This window comes from Parasteatoda tepidariorum, chromosome X2 (assembly GCF_043381705.1).
Source record: "Parasteatoda tepidariorum isolate YZ-2023 chromosome X2, CAS_Ptep_4.0, whole genome shotgun sequence".
NCBI classification, from domain to species: Eukaryota; Metazoa; Arthropoda; class Arachnida; order Araneae; family Theridiidae; genus Parasteatoda; species Parasteatoda tepidariorum.
Window position 1 is genome coordinate 29,588,888 of NC_092215.1, and position 17,365 is coordinate 29,606,252.

At 26.4% G+C, this 17,365-nt stretch overlaps 1 protein-coding gene across 1 annotated transcript in view; it reads right to left on the reverse strand.

Annotated features, from left to right (window-relative positions):
• Window positions 1-17,365, reverse strand: part of LOC107450968 (transient receptor potential cation channel subfamily V member nanchung) — a 107,903-nt gene that overhangs the window by 85,022 nt on the left and 5,516 nt on the right. Inside the window, exons 7-11 of the mRNA XM_071188148.1 lie at window positions 16,988-17,140; window positions 15,926-16,008; window positions 15,601-15,817; window positions 12,494-12,601; window positions 10,642-10,793 (exon numbers count right to left, since the gene is read on the reverse strand). Coding sequence (XP_071044249.1) covers window positions 10,642-10,793; window positions 12,494-12,601; window positions 15,601-15,817; window positions 15,926-16,008; window positions 16,988-17,140 — 713 coding nt within the window. The remainder of the gene's footprint in view (window positions 1-10,641; window positions 10,794-12,493; window positions 12,602-15,600; window positions 15,818-15,925; window positions 16,009-16,987; window positions 17,141-17,365) is intronic.

Genomic DNA, 17,365 nt, shown 5'->3' on the forward strand with positions numbered 1-17,365 from the left:
GAAAATTAAAACTTTATAAAGCTACTTTAATTTCATAATCACAATATATGATTGTGCAAAATTATACAAAATTACAAATTTGAATGCAAAAATACTAGTTTTAGTACTTCTTCGAATTTTTTTTCTCAAGTTTTTCCTGAACTTTTGATTTATTTGTTTTATTTTCTAAAAGGTTTCTTATTTTCTTAGTTTTTTTGGAGCTCCTCACATTATTGCATCGATATATTTTGCTTTGGCTACATTAATACAATGTTAGAAAGCATTATTTTGCTGCTATTATCATATTAACTGACGAGAGGAATATATCTTTTTGTTGTTTTGTTTTCTAGATTTTTTAAAAAAAATTTCTAATTTTCTTAATTAAAAAATATTAAGTATTGCTTCCTATTGTTTTTAAAAATGTTCTTTTAGTTGCTGTTTATGCTTATTTAAAATTTATACCTCATTTAAAAATACTTTTTATAAATGCTTTTCAGCTTTGTAACATTTTATTACATTTCTCAAGAAATAGTCAGAAGATTATTTTGTAACTTCAGAGTTATTTTGTGCATGCGATGTTTTCATACTTTGCAGTAAGGTTTAAAGCTTTCATGGGTTTGAGGGGCCTACAGTAAATTATGAAAGAAAACAAGTATTTTCAAACACCCTGTGCCAGATAATTAATCAATGAGCTTGTAACTTGTATCGATTACTTTAATTGTTATTTTTAGCAACTGCATATAATTTCGTAATTGTAGCTTAAATATTTATCGAGATATGGACATTTTTATAAAAAAAAATTTTTTTTGGTCTGTTTTTTGCTTTAACTTAAAAATATTCAGTAAAATGATATAAAATTTTCATAGCAATTTAAAATTAAATTCAATTTTTTTTAAAATTAGAAAAAAGTTCACTTAAAAGTATGCAAGATAAGAGTATTTAAGTAGTGCAAAAATAAAATAAAATGAAAAAATGCGCGATGCGCGAAAATTTTTTTTCCTCCATAATTTTGTAGTCAATCGTCTTTTGTAACTAAAGAAAAAAGTTTTATTTGAATATCTTGAAAACATGAAAAGTTTCGAGCAATTTTCTTTGCAGTTTTTGTCCTTTTTAAAAAGGTAAATAAGAAAAGAAGATAGTTTAAGCAAAGAACAATGAATTTTTTTTTTCATTTCCGAACAGTGTATTCGTAAGGTTTAATTGTAACGAAACTCAACTGTTTTATTGCATGCTTTGAAACATTATACTCTTTTAAAAAGAAATTACTTTCCTAAAAAGAAAAAAAAATGCAAGACAAAAATATCATTTAAAACAATGCTCTCTGTAAGTTATATGATTACTCTCAGAAATTAATGCAAAATTAAATAAGTTTAATAATAAGGGGGAAAATATTTTTTTATAAAAGGCAAGTTTGGCGAAGTTTCTACTTTTTTTATTCCTAAAATATATTTTAAATAATCCTTTGATAACATTTATTCGAAATTTTTTTTATTTTATTACAGTAAAAGAAAGATAAATAAAATATAACAGAAATGAAAAAAAGTACAATAAAGTAGAAATATATTTTCTAATTAATATGTAATCTGAAAAATTATGAGCAAAGCTTTATGAACAAAGCTTTTCTATTGTGAAACATAAAACTGTTCGTTATTTATACTTTGTGATGAAACTGGCGTGTCTTGTTGCATTTATATAAAATAAAAATAAAAAATATGTTTGTAAGAATTAAAATAAAGTTTATCAATTTACAATTAAAGGAATTAAAAGAAAAGCAAAGCTTAACTTTTACATAAAATTTCATCACATTTATAAATCCAAAGTATTTATATTGAGAATTAAACTGTATAAAAGTTATAAACGCTTAATGGTAAAGCTAAAAGTTATTTCCAACTACGCCATTATTCCTTTTATGAAAAAGATTCCTTATGACGATAGAAAAAATTGCTTAGATTCAACTATTCTGAATATAATTGGTAAAAATAGATAAAGAAACCCTATCTACTTAATTCTATTGTTTTGAAATCAAGGTAAGGAATTTCATCTGAGGGATTCAAATTTCTAAACCAAAATAAATTAAAGAACTGGTTTGATGTTTCTGATTTTTTGTATAAGTAAAACAAAATAGAAAGTATTTTGCGAACGAAATAATGCATTCTATGGAACGGAAATAAGCTTTAAAAACTTCAGAGCCTCTTATCAAAACACTAAAACAGGTTTCCTGTTTAAGGTCAAAATGACTATCACATTCCTATTCAACACAATAAAGATGACCTAAATGAAAAGTTCTAATATGAATGAAGCTTTTCGGAATGAAAGTTAAAGTTAATTGTATAAATGAAAGTTAACGTTACTTGTATAAATGAAAATTACGTTAATTTTAAGATTTAAAAATTAATGTAAATTTTATAAATGAAAGCTAAAGTTAATTGTAAGAATTAAAAGTTAAAGCAAATTATATAGATAAAATTAAAGTTAATTTTTAGAATTAAATGTTTAATACGTTAAGAATAACATTAGTTATGAGAATAACATTAATTGGGTAAATTGAAAGTTAATGTAAATTGTATAACTAAAAGTTAACGTTAATTTTAAGAATTAAAAGGTAATGGGAATTGTATAAATGAAAGTTAGAGTTAATTGTAAGAATTGAAAGTTAATGTAAATTGCATAAATGAAAGTCAACACTAATTGTAAGAAATAAGATTAAATGGAAATTGCATAAATTAAAGTTAACGTTAACTATAGTAATTAAAAGTTAATGGGGATAGCATAAATGAAAGTTAGCGTCAATTGTAAGAATCAAAAACTGTTTCAAACTGTATGAAGGACTATTAACGTTAATTGTATGAATTAAAAATTTATTGTAAATTATTTGAATGACAGTTAAAGAAAAGTTTAAGAATTAAAAATTTATGTTAGTTGTATAAATTAAAGTTAATGTTAATTATATGAATTAATAGCTAATTTAAATTGTATGAATAAACGTTAATGCTAATTGTACGAATTAAAAGTTAATTTAAATTTCATGAATAAAAGTTAACGTTAATTGTAAGAAATAAAGATTAATTCGATTTGCATAAATCAAAGTTAACGTTAATTGTATGAACTGGAAGTTAATGTGAATTGCATACTTAAAAGTAACCATAAATTTTATAAATGGTAGTCAATTGTAGAATTGGGAAAAAAATGCAACTCGTGAAAAGTAAATAAGGTTAAATTGTATAAATGATTTATGTTCAATCAAACTAAGATCTGTCAGAAAAACTTTTAGGCTAAAAATATGCAGATTATTGTATTACAAAGTTAAAACTTCTTATTTACAATCCTAATAGTTTTGTTGAATAAAACCATTTTATATCAACAGAAAAAAAATTCATTTATTAAAACTCAGTGTTGACTAATTATTTTCTTATTGTAACTCAGTGTTGACTAATTATTTTCTTATTAAAACTCTATCTTGACTAATTATTTTCTTATTAAAACTCTATCTTGACTAATTATTTTCTTATTAAAACTCTATCTTGACTAATTATTTTCTAATTAAAACTCTATCTTGACTAACTATTTTCTTATTGACTAATTAAAAAATTTTATTCGCTTCAAAAATACATAAAAAGAAAATAACAGTCGATATGTTTTAAGAGCTTCAAATATAGGAGCCCGTTTTCAAGACTTGATAGACGTGAATGAAAAGAAGAAAGAATTATTTGAAATATAAGATGTAAAGTTGCCATATGAAAATTGGAAAAATAAGAATGAGAAATGAAGTTAGAAAACCCACAGTAGTCGAGAGAGAAAAAATATGAAAAGCAAAACAAGAAAAACATCAGTGGCTGAGTGGGACAAATCAGGATAAAATGCATTTCCACGCGCTATAGAGGGCAGGTGATGAACTAATGCCGTTAATTCAGATGATTAAAACAATATTTCCAAGGTGAGCACATGTGACATCAGAATCTTCTTTAATTCTTGGTTAAATAAAAATATCTGAAAAAAATACTAATAAAAAGCAATATATTCCTTTGTTTATTCACGTTGAATAAAATAAATTTAATTACTCTGCAAAAAACTCCGAACCAAATTCCGATGAAAAGTACCGGCACTCAGGGACCGGTACTTTTTACCATAAAATCTATTTTTGCCGTAAAATTTTATGGATCAAAAAAATCCGATATATTGCAATTTTTAAAGTAATATTCAGTGTAAAGTTACTGAATGACTGTAATTAAGTAAATATTTTTAATAATATATTACGTGATAAAATTTTATGGTAAAAATGGATTTTATGTATGCTGCACTCAGGGCGGCAGTACTTTTTACTGTAATTTATCTGGAATTTTTTTGTTGTGCATCTGAATCGAAAAATTAAAATGTTCTTCAATTTTTTTATTATTTTTTTTTTAAAATTCTACATAGATCATATGATTTATTGAATTACTTCACAACATCAAGCTCGAGTTTATTTTAACTATTTCTATAATTTTAAAACTATACTATAAGAGAAGTTTCTGAAAAATATCATGTTTATTGTTTTGTTGTCCTTTTATGAGTTAATGTTAAATTAAAATAAAGAATTTTGTAGTGCAATATATATATATATATATAATAATTTTATATTAGAGACATCACCCCTCGATGCATCCTGTTTTTTTTTTTTCGTTTTTTTTTAAACTTTTAAGCAAGATTCTCTGGAGTCTTTCGTCAGATATTTCATTTACAATAAATTATTATAGTTTTATTGTTTTCTTGGATTATTAATTGACATTTTCTCAATAAATGAAATTAAATACGAACTAAAGCGTACAAGTTTTTTTTATTTATTTACATTCTTATTGGCTTTCGAATAAAATGTAACTTTTCATGGGTGTTTTTTTTATTTTTCATTGTCTTCAAGGCTCATTATTATTCCTGAGAAGGTAGAAACATGCAAAACAGTTAACTATTTCCCCCTTAACTATATCCTTCTTTCAATGAATCGGTTTTTAGTTAACTAGTTGTCTACTAGTCATCATTATAAAGCTCTGAAATATTGAAAGTTAGCTCTTCCCGGAAATAAATGAAAGCGATATTTTAAAAACAATATTTTACTGAATTCAGTTCGTCTGTTAGTATTGGAGAAAGAAAACAATATTAGTTATACTTTTTATTGTTGCTTTAGAGAAAATCCATAGAAACATTGTCATCGGTTATTATTTCGGGTAAGCAGCTGAAATTGCGCGCTTCAGTAAATAGTTGAAAAAATAACTATAGCTCAAAATATGTAAAAAAGATAAACAAATAACTAAAATAAATATAATATATAAATATGCAGCTTAAAAGACGTGTATAACTCAAAATTTATGCTGAAGAAAATGGACTTAATTTGAAGTGCGTGTATAAAAAAAAGGATTTAATTTGAAGTACGTCTTTAAAAAAATGAACTTAATTTGAAGTGCACGTTTAAAAAGTAAACTTAATTTGAAGTGCGTCCTTAAAAAAGGAACTTAGTTTGAAATACATGTTTAAAAAATAAACTTAATTTGAAGTGCGTCTTTAAGAAAGGAACTTAATTTGAAGTACATGTTTAAAAAAGGAGCTTAATTTGAAATGCATGTTTAAAAAAGGAACTTAATTTGAAGTACATGTTTAAAAAAGGAACTTATTTTGAAATGCATGCTTAGAAAAAGAACTTAATTTGAAGAGCATGTTTTAAAAAGGGACTTAATTTGAAGTGTGTGTTTGAAAAAATGGACATAGCTCAAAATGCCTCCCTAAGAAAATTGAGAAAGATCTTTAAGATAGAGTCCGTTTCTCAAACTGCTGTTATGTTTATTTTGATTTAAAAGGAATAACTTGTGAATAAAGATTTTTCAAAAGTTAAAAAAATATAAGAGTTCAAGAGTAACCTAAATGAGATTCGGATTAATTATTTAATATTGCAAAAGAAAATTTAGAGTAATGTCTAGTTTTTCAAATGTTTATTTCAGGCCTTTATCATAAAAAAATTAACCACCAATTAGTTAATTTTTTAAAATAAACTAATCATAAAAGAAAGGGAAAAAAAATCTAAAATTAGTAAATTTTCATTGAATTCTCTTTCATAGATTAAAAATGCATCAGTAAGTGACAATAGAATTTTTTAAATTGGTTATAACTTAAATTTAACAAGATTTATATGATTTATAAGTTTTATGTTATAACTTCTTTATCATTTAAGTAGTCATTATGGGTCGTAAGCCTTAATTTTTCGATATTTTTACAAACGTTTAAATATTCATTTGATTTAACATTTTATGATTATGAATATAACAGTAAAATTACAATATGATCCAATAGAAAATACTCAGATGAGTAAAATTTCAGTGGATTTTTTTTCCCCGCACAAATGTTACTGAATGTACCGGTGTTTAAACAACTTCACAAATTATTTGATATTTTTTTTAATTGTGGGATAACTTAATTTTAGATTTTTGGAATACATGAAATTTTTACCCATAAAAATAAAAGCCTTCATTTGAAACACATGAAAATATTTCATTGCCATGAAAAAATAGTCTTTTCAAAGAAATACATAATTTTGATTTACAAAGGTTTTAGATATTTTAAGTCATAAGAAGTATTGCAAACACATTAATAGTTTAAAAAAATCAGTTATTAGCATTGAAAATTTATTTAATTTTAAAATTTTAAATTTATTTATTAACCAAATAATTATGTTTATATTTTTTTCGACTAATTTCATACGGATATTTTCTCTTCAAATTTTATTTTCTGATCAGAGAAAATGGGACTAACGTTTGTACTATGATTGAATTGTAGTGCTGCCATCTAGTTATTTAGTTTGGAAAAATAAGAATTTGTCTGGCTAAATTTTTCACGCGTTTAACATTTTTTGTTGCAATGTAACTTACATAAATATATTTCATCACAATGGAAAAATGGGAAAGCGGAGAAAAACTATTTTAATTCAATTTTTGGTAACAAGTTAGTTTCATGAATATTACCTTCCGGATGCATTACTTTATATTTTAACATCTGTTAAAAAGATCCAAGCATTCACTTATTTTAATAATGATGTTTCAATTTAATATTTTAAATTTACTGCTATACTTTCTTAACTTATTATTATTGATAAGTTATTTCAACGTATATATAAGCAGAACCTTCTTACTGATCTGAAAAACCATTGAAAAGTTCAAAAAACTTATCTGAGGAGAGTATTTGTATTTATATGATTCATTGGCAGGTTTGAAAGTTTTAAAAGGCGAAAATTAGCAACTAACAATTAATATTACATCTAATGGTTCAATTAATTAGAAATTAACTGCACTATCAATAGAATTTTATTACTTCATTTTGTTCTACTTTAAAGTATTGAAAATTAATTAAGTATAACTGAAACTTAATTTAAAGAAGATTAAAAATTAGCTTTTAATAATTTTTTTAAGTTAAAAAGCAGTTATTAAAGTTAAGTTAGAGGGCAAAAATTTTTAAAGTTAAACTTTAATTTGTCTACAATTTTAGATATTATAAATTAGTTGATATGATAAACTTTTATTGTTTAACTATCGAAAAGTCATTACTGAACTTTTAATAAAAAATATTTTAGTTTACCACATACTATTAAATATATACATAATAACTATTAAGAAAGCTATTAATTACATATATTTAACTTTTTGCGGTATCATAAAATAATTTGTTTTAAAATTATAAGCAGAACTAGCCCAGAACGACCGCAGGCGCAGCAGATTTAATTTGGCTTCGCAGTTTTACCGACAAAATTGCATCAAAGGTAATAAAAAAAGTAGGCAGAATTATGTATAAGTCATAATACGATTCTCTTTTAAGACCACAAATTCAAAAAATAATATTCAAAATTTATTATTTCAAAGCTTCTTTGCATTATGTCTCATTATGAATTCTAACTAATCCTTAAATAAAAAAATTTTTCTGCGTAAATTCTTCTTTAGTATGCAATAATTTAACTAGGCAATAATTATAAATTATTTAAATAAAAATTTCAATAAATAACTGTCATTAGGCCATAAAACTTATTTATAGTTATGGTATTAAATTAAATTTAATATGAAAATTTAAACTGGAATAATTACATAAACGCAAAAAGAATATTCAAAATGAAATATTCATTAGTTTAGAATAAGGGTACTTGGATAAACGCCTTCAATTTATAGCTAAACTTGGGGCTACTTTTTATTAGATTAGAACAGTGTTTCCCAAAAAGTGGTGCGCGTACCCTCAGGGGTACGGGAACAGTTTAGCGGGGGTACGCGTTCTTATGCGAAGTATCTTGCCACAAACGAAAATTTCAAAAATTTTTATTTAAAAACAAAGCTAGCCATGACAATTTACAATTACGTATTTTTCTATTGGCTATTTTTTGCAGAGTTAACAGTTCATAATTAGTGGTGTCAACAGACAGTTGTGATTTTTAACTTTTGTGTGTAATTAATACATTAATTTTTTTATTAGTGGATCGCAGGGTTACGAAAAATTTAGAAAGGGTACACAAAAGTCATAAGTTTGGGAAACACTGGATTAGAACGTTGATATTTACGATACAATACGGAATTTAATATCAAAACAATGATACAATGTTGCTCTTAACTCAAATCGATTATATTCCCGATACCCTATTGATACCGGAGCTTATATTTATTTAAGTATACCTTTATTTACTAAAGTATACCTTAATTTATCAAGGCATATCTTGATTTACTAAAGTATCCATTGATTAGTATCCTCTTCTGATTTACTAAGGTATACACCTTGATTTACTAAAGTATCCATTGATTTACTAAAGTATACTACAAAAATAAGGGTATTTGAATAAGCCTCCTCAATTTATAGCTAGCCTTGAGGCTACCTTTCATTTTATTAGAACTCTGCTATTTATGATGATACAAGGAAATTTATATCAAAACAACGATTTTTTGTTGTTTCTAACTTAAATCGATTGTTCGCCAAGTTCTTGTTCTTTGCTCGCCAAGGTACCCCCTTTGCACTATTGATACCCGAATTTAAATTGATTTAAGTAAACCTTGATTTACGTATACCTTGAGTTACTGAAGTATACTATAAATATAAGGGTATTCGAATAAGCGTCCTCAATTTATAGATAAATTGAGGCTACCTTTTATTATATTAGAACGCTGTCGTTTAAGATAATGTATAGAAACTAATATCAAAACAACAATATCTTGTTGCTCTATGCTTAATTCGATTATATCCCCGATACCATATTGATTCCCGAGCTTAAATCGATTTAAGTATACCTTATTTTGCTGAAGTATAACTTTCTTTCAAATGGTATTTTAAACACATTTTGTTTGCTAATTTTAAATAATTAAAAATAATGCCTGCTACTTCTTCTTCTATGTTGAATCAGTAGTTTCATAAACTGAGCGGGAAAGTTGCCTTTTTAATTTAACGCTAGTTTAATTTTTTTTTTCATTTGGTAATTGGAAAGTATTGCAAAACAAAAAATACTTACATTCAAAATTAAGAAACTACAGAATCCAGAACTTAGATGGATAGACTCGATTAACGTGGCTTTCAAAACAATCAGAGTATTGAGCTGGCAATATCTGGCGACAAGGAGAACTGCATGGACTGTTGTGATGATGATGATAAAATAACTCACTATTTTTATTTTAGGCTCAAAGTGTATTTAATATTTAAAAAATTAAATCAAGTCCAATTTTTATTTATTTAAAAATTTAAAACGTACATTTTTTGTCAAAAGGTTGTTGGTTCAGTAGCTTTAGTATAATTATCGAAATTTACCTCAAAATTTCTAATCTCAGCAAGTTGAAACATTTTTCCGACTTATTAAATAATAATAACAACACTAGGGAACAATTTTATTTTCTGCCGCATGAGATTTTTCTACAGATTTTAGATACTTTCGGATAGCTGAGTTCAAATCTGCAATCGGCTTCTCTCTTCAAGCAACAGTTTTTTTTTAAACGACATTTTTAGTCTATTTTTTGTCGAAATGTACGAATTTAAAAACGGTACATGTAATAGGTGGTCACATAAATCTTGTGTCAAACTTTTAGGGGAGTTAGGGCGCATCATCAGGATTAAAATTGTACGGGAACCCATGCCCGGAAATATCCTCATACTACCCTACTATGAACTGTTTCTTTTTCTGCTTCTGAACGCATCATATTGGGAAAGCTCTCCTAGCTGCGTACAACGATGTTTCCGGGCATTGTGAGAAATTCTAATCCTGATGATGTACACTAACTCTCCTAGAAGTTTGTCGCAACACTTACGCTACCCCTTGTTATATATAACGTTTTTAAAATTGCATGTTTCGACCAAAAAATGGATTAAAATTGCCAATAAAAAAATCTGTACCTTTTGGAGCAAAACTAATTTCAGATTTGAAATCCTAACACTCGAATTTGGTAAGATCAAATATTTGTATAAAAACTTGTTCCTTTCTGCTGAAAATGAATAAATAAATAAACCTTTACACTCGCATTTTGAAGAACTTTAATTAATATTATCACTAATTTTCTCCCCTGAGAAAATGTCTTCATCAAATTTTATGTAAAGACAAATACCCTTATCATTTTTCTGCATTCCTGTAACAGTAGTTTATAGATATTTACCGCACTAAAATAAAAAATGAGAGAAATTAATGATATTTACCTGCAAAAGAAAAGAAAATATGGAGCTGTAGTTAACATAACAAACACAGCGCTTAAATCTTCCCCTTGGTGTGAACAAGCCATCCTTAGAGGAATCATTATCATTAACATACTACAAGAGCACATAAACAGAACTCTAGAAGGAACTGTCATCTGTAGAACAGATTAAAAAGTAGCGTAAATCAGCAAGAGAAAATAATTGTTGTTATTAAAATTTATACATATTTGCATGAAAAAAAGTACATAGGAATATTAAAACTGTTGATAATTTATTGTATGCATATGACTACCAGATATTTTGCCCCGTGCGTAAAAAAAATATCTAAACTTATGTACATTAATTATGCAACAGATTTGTGATAAAAATAAAATATTAAGACTTCCAAGACAAGATGTGGTATTTTACGGATCTGTGCAAATACTTAAGGGGGGACCCCACCCTGAATATTTCAAAAATTAGAAAAAAAATTTATTGCATTTTTCGAATCTTAGTACCCTTCCTAATGTCTGTCTAAAGCGATTTCTCGGTACCTAACTTCGTTTAGAGGTTATACCGGAAAATAGAGAGTCGTCGCTAAGCAGGTAGAATGGCCCGTTCGGCCGGATTAGGAAGGACGACAATTTTTTTGTGTCTCATCCATTCTGTTGACTGTATATAGAAACTTATTGTAGGCATTTCATTTATCGACAATTATATATATGCAATTAAACGTTTTCCCCTACCATAAGTCAAAACTTTAAACGCGTTTTTTTCGAAGCGCTGTTTTTTGACCTGGCCTAACTTTTTTTCATGATCTATACAACAAAATAAGCTGTTCTTTATTTTAAATTACTTAAAAATATATTCTTTATAATAGAATATAATATAATAGAATTATTAGCATAGCTTAGCATAGAATTTTTTTGACATTTTTATATTTCGATTTTATATTAGTATTTTAATGAATATTTTTTTAACGAAAAACTTAACTTTTTTTTAAGTTGCGCCATTTTGGTTATTTTGCGAAAATCAAAAAACTTCTATGCTGCTTTTTAGATAGTGTCTTTATGTTTCAGAAAATCTACATCGTTTTCCTATGTTTCAGGTCTTCTAAATCCATGAGGCTAGTGAGGTGCTACTTTTTGTTGACCAGCCACACACGGAGCTGCCACCAACTTATTTTTTATTATTTTGTAAAAGAAAAATTTTGAAAGAGACTTAAATTGTAGCTAAATAACATAAAAAAACAAGGAGTCTCTGCATTGTCTCTATTACTTAACAAAAATTCAAGAAAATCGTTAATATTTTACTATCTCAGGGTGGGGTCCCCCCTTAATACATTGAAGACAATTGCTGAGGACGAATGATATTAACAGCGATAGCAACCACAAAATTAAATGTAGGAAAATTTGAAAATTATGAGAGAAAAAAAGTGAGAAGTGTTTTGTGTATGCAATGCCGAGATGAAGACAATTGCCGAGGACGAATGATATTAACAGCGGTAGCAACCACAAAATTAAATGTAGGAAAATGTGAAAATTATGAGCGAAAAAAAGTGAGAAGTGTTTTGTGTATGCAAATTTTGGGTTGTCGAACTGGTTTGCCCCACGACAGTGCTGAATCTATATATAATGAAATTCAATCTATATAACGAATCGAACAATTCTATTTTAGGCCTATCTAGGCTATATATTAAAAGATAATGGTCCCTTTAGTCCTTATTCGGTCAAGATTTCTCAAAACTGGGCATGGGTTACGGCCTTTTCAACATTGCTGCAGGGAAGTTATTTAAGAAAACAGATGGTAAAATGAAATGTCTATATTATTGTTGTCTAATTAATAGCAAGAATTACTAAATGTAATAAATATTCACCATATTTTGCGTAAATGTTTGATAGCCTAAAAATCTAAGTTCTCTGAAAGCATCAAATAAATAAAGCATGGCTCCTGCAAGAGTTAAAAATTCCAATACAAATCGAACCTGCAAAAAAACAGAAAGTTTTATCATCACTTAATGTCAAGTAATTAGACTTGTGCTTAAAAAAGTTATTAAAATAAATTTATCTTAAATAATTTAAAATTGATCTAAATAAATTATTAAATTGATACTGATCAAAACAGTTGTGGAATTTATCAAAGCTGTTTGCATTGGCCAAACTTAACATACATTTAAAATTTGATTTAATGAACATGACAGGTATGTTTACTGTGCGCAAAAAACAGAACATCTTAATAACCTTTGATCAAGTGATTTGGTTTTCACCTATTAGTAGGCAATTTTTATTGTTGAAAAAGACTAAGATGAAATATTTTAATCAACTTGTACTAACGATATTTTATGTTACGAAATCAGACACGAAAACACATCGTTTCTTGAAATACTTATTTTCGACAAGTTTGGATTGAAAAGTTTGAGCCTTAAAATACTAATTTTTTTGTTTATTAAACAATAAGCTCCACCAATAAATTTGGTACAAATAGTGTATTCAGAACAACGTTCTTGTTTCCATAAGCAAAAGACGGCTCAGACTGTGAAGCGGGGGGAGTTTTTACTTTAGACAAACTATACTAGGATAATTTTTTCAATTTGTGGCTAACACCCCTACGATTTTTGAGAGCCAACAAAAAAAATAACTGAAAAAATAGATAAATTAAAAATTAAAAACAGTATATTTATTCAGAAAAAGGGGACTTATATGTCTGATTTTGTTACTTAAAATATTGTCTAAATAATATTTTTTATATTTTTGATTAGCACCTTAAGCAATTAAAACTGAATCAATATATGTGCAAATCAGATCATTAAATTAAAAAAAAGCAATATGATGTTGATTTTTTGTGTACAGTATACATGTGATACTGATAATGAAGCGGTATCTTACGGAGAGGGAGCAAAGCATCAAATCAGAGATCATCCAATCAATGACTAAGCGGAATAAGAAAATTCTTAAAAAAAACTTTTATTAGGAGGAAATATAAGTCTATAGCTTAAGGGGCCCGTGGACAGTTTGCGAATTTTCGAATTTATTATAATTCTTTGTATTATTTTAAAACTGGATTCATATTAAAATATAGATGACGCAATTTAGGAAAACGTTTTCCTAATATTTTTATATTGCTTTACATGGAGGTTTTCGTTGTTTTCACCTCCATGTAACGCGAATGCGGGTTAGTTCCATCAAAAAGTTCTCCACGAAAGCAAACTTCTCCCAATAGTTGATCCAGAAGTTCCTTTGTTCTCTGGATAGGATTCAAAATTACAAGACTGAGTTGAACATTAGTTGTTGTTAACCCCAAAAAATTAGGTCTGTTGCTCAACAGCGGTTATAAAAAAAAAGGCCTATATATGCATCTAAAAATACTTACAGAAAATTAAAAAAAAAAATCTTATTTAGATCAAAACATGATAAGTCGAAAGTATATAAGTCGACGCTATATATAATATGTCGACGCTAGGGTATATAATATGTGGATTTTTAATTTCTGAAACGCTGAATTACTTTGAAACTGATTTTATATTAAGATATGAGCGTAACATTATCCGAAAATACTCATATACATCTAAAAATAGTATTATAAACATTTTAAAAATATCTTATCTAGTCCAAAGCACGCTGAGTGCAAAGTATATAAGGCACTTCTATCAGGAAAACGTAACTTTACGAGTTTTTTCATAAAATTTTACATTGCAAAAAACTCGTTTCATATTAAAGTATTTGCTTCAAATTTTCCAAAAATATTCAAATATATCTAAAAAAAGTATGAAATTTTTAAAATTTGTTTTTAGAGTAAAATATTCGAATAAATACATTTTTTTAGAATGCCAAATTTATTAAAACTAGTTTTATATTAAAATATGGGTTCATTGTATTTCTAAAATTCCATTTAAGTTTAGAAATGCTTAAAGAATTTTTTTTTAAAAGTTCTTACCTAGTCCCAAAGACGCGAATTCAAAAGAATATATATATATCTAACATTAGGGGGATACTTTGCAATTTTTTTAAAATTTTTTGTAACGTGGAATTTCATTTGAAATCAGTTTCGCATAAAAATATGGGTGTCATTTTTCTTTTCGAAATTACTCATATTTATCTAGAAAATACTTATATAAAAATAGAACTCCATTTTCTTTCGGCACAATTTTTTCTGTCTCGAGGCGAAATTAAAAATATAATGTAAAATTGAAAATTTGGAAAAAAAGGTATACCTCTAGTTTATATCCTTAACAAACAATTAAATTATTCTTTTTTCAAAGTGTTGTTACACTTTTATTAAAAATTCGATTAAATTTTGAATTTTGTAATTATTTTCTATTAAGTTTCATATTAATTTATTAGTAAACAGTAGTTAATAAATGTAGTTAAAAGTAAAACAGCAATATTATATCAGCTAAAATACCTATAAATTCAAGAAGGGTTTTGCGCAGAATCCGTCAAAGTTGTGTTTCTTAGAAAAAAACGATTAATAAATTTTTTAAGTGAAAAATGTATGGAGAAATATCTTTAAAAAATGAAAATATTGAAATTTTCTGTAATTCAACATTGTAAATCTCTGTTATTCAACATTGTAAATCTCTGTTATTCAACATTGCAAATCTTTGTAATTCCACATTATAAATCTCTATAGTTCAATATTGCAATTCCCTGTAATTCAACATATTAAATCTCTGTAATTCAACATATTAAATCTCTGTAATTCAACATTGTAAATCTCTGTAATTCAATATTGTAAATCTCTGTAATTCAATATTGTCATTCTCTGTAATTCATTGTAATTTTCTGTAATTCGAAAGTAAATTAATATATTCATCCTTTGTAATTCTATTCATAAATTTTTTGGATGAAAATTGTAAAAGTACGGTATTAAGTGATAACATCTAATTCTCTTTAATTCAATACTGTTATTATTTGTAACTCAAAAACGCTTCATTCTTAGAATAATCTAATGCATTTTTAAAAATGATTTAAAAAGTTTACTTACATAATCAGATGGTTTATCAGCGTTCAATAAATAACATTGATCAACGTCAGATGTTAAATTAATATTGATTGGTGACATAGTAGTTGATGTTGAATGCATAAAATGTGAGTGATTATGGTGTTTGTACGACTTTGGAATTGATGGTCCAGGTCTCATAACAAAACAGCTTAAGGAAATTGCAAAATATAAGAAGAAGGTTAAGAATTGGCGAAAGAATCTGGAAAAAAAAGAAAAAAGAATGAAATTCGTCAAATATAATGCGTTAGCCAGTTGAGTTTTTATCTTTATTTTAAAAAAAATATTGTGAAATATGTTGTGAACTTACCTGAACTTAACAAATTTGTTCCACTTAGCGTTGAGAAGATCAGCTAGGACACCACTTAGCATGTCCAAATGATCTATTTTTTCCTAAAATTGAATTCAAATTAATAGGAATTTGAAACAAGTTTTCGGTTAAGAGTCTCTGACTTTAAAAAAAAATATTTTTTTGAATATAATACTATTACACAGAAATTTCTTGGAAAAAAATGGTCAAATAAAAATTTAAGTAGTTGTAGTAGTAATGTTTGTCATCTATTTTCTAAAAATTATTTTCACTTAAATTAGCTACCTTTTTATCAATGATTGCTCAATGTACTAAATGGGTCAAGCCTCCCCACTGGAAGTTTATTTGGCTAAAGAGTTATTAATAAGAGTTATTAAAGAGTTATTAATTATGGAATCTAAAGAGTTATGAACACTAAACATACTAACATTTTACAATACAATACAATACAATACAACCGATAACCGATCTTATAACTGGTTATGGTACGTTGAATGTTAATATCTAAGAAGCATAATAAAACGTTTAACAAAATTAGTTTTTTTCCTATGCAGATTATATGTTAATGCCAATTATATGTTAATTATATGCAATATGTTGATTATGTTAATTATATTAATTTTGTTAATTATGCTAATTATGTTAATTAAGCTAATTATGTTAATTGTGTTACTTATGTTAATTGTGTTAATTATGTCAATTATGTTATTGTTAATTATATGTTCATGACAGATGGTTCAGAAGAAAAGAACTTTAAAAAAAAGTTGCTTCTGAACGAGAAAGATGCTACGTGTGATTTAGCTTGATTTTACCTGCAAGCAAAGAAAATATATGGTACTCATCAACTATCTTAATGTTGTAATATAAAAAATAATGGACTGGTCGAGCCTCCCATGTTTCCTTGCACGTCGTGGGGTACGTGCCTACAGTCAAATGCAAATCTTAGAAACTTGAAATGCTGCGGACGGGATTATTACGGAAGATTTTGTCTATCTATCAACTAAATATAATTATTTAAATGAAAAGAAAGTATATACAAGATGGCATAAAGTATTATCTCACCCCATACACAACAAGATTAAGAACGGAGAGTTTATTAATTTCTCCAGTTTGACTGTTAATGGTATCAATATCATCCAAAGCATAGGCAGCACATGTAATGTTTCCAAGTTCCCAGTATATTTCTCTTTGTAATGATAATATATGAAAATATATCTGCAATAGTACAAAATACATTATTTGCAAACTGATAGTTGAAATATGAACAGTTGATTTGAAACTTATAAAAAATATACATAACTCTAATATTCCAGATAATTTTCATTTTATGTAAACTATCTGAATTATTAATTATTCATTAGTTGAATATCAGTACCGAGGGGAAAAAATAAAGTTACATTTTTATATATATATATATATATATATATATATACACACAAA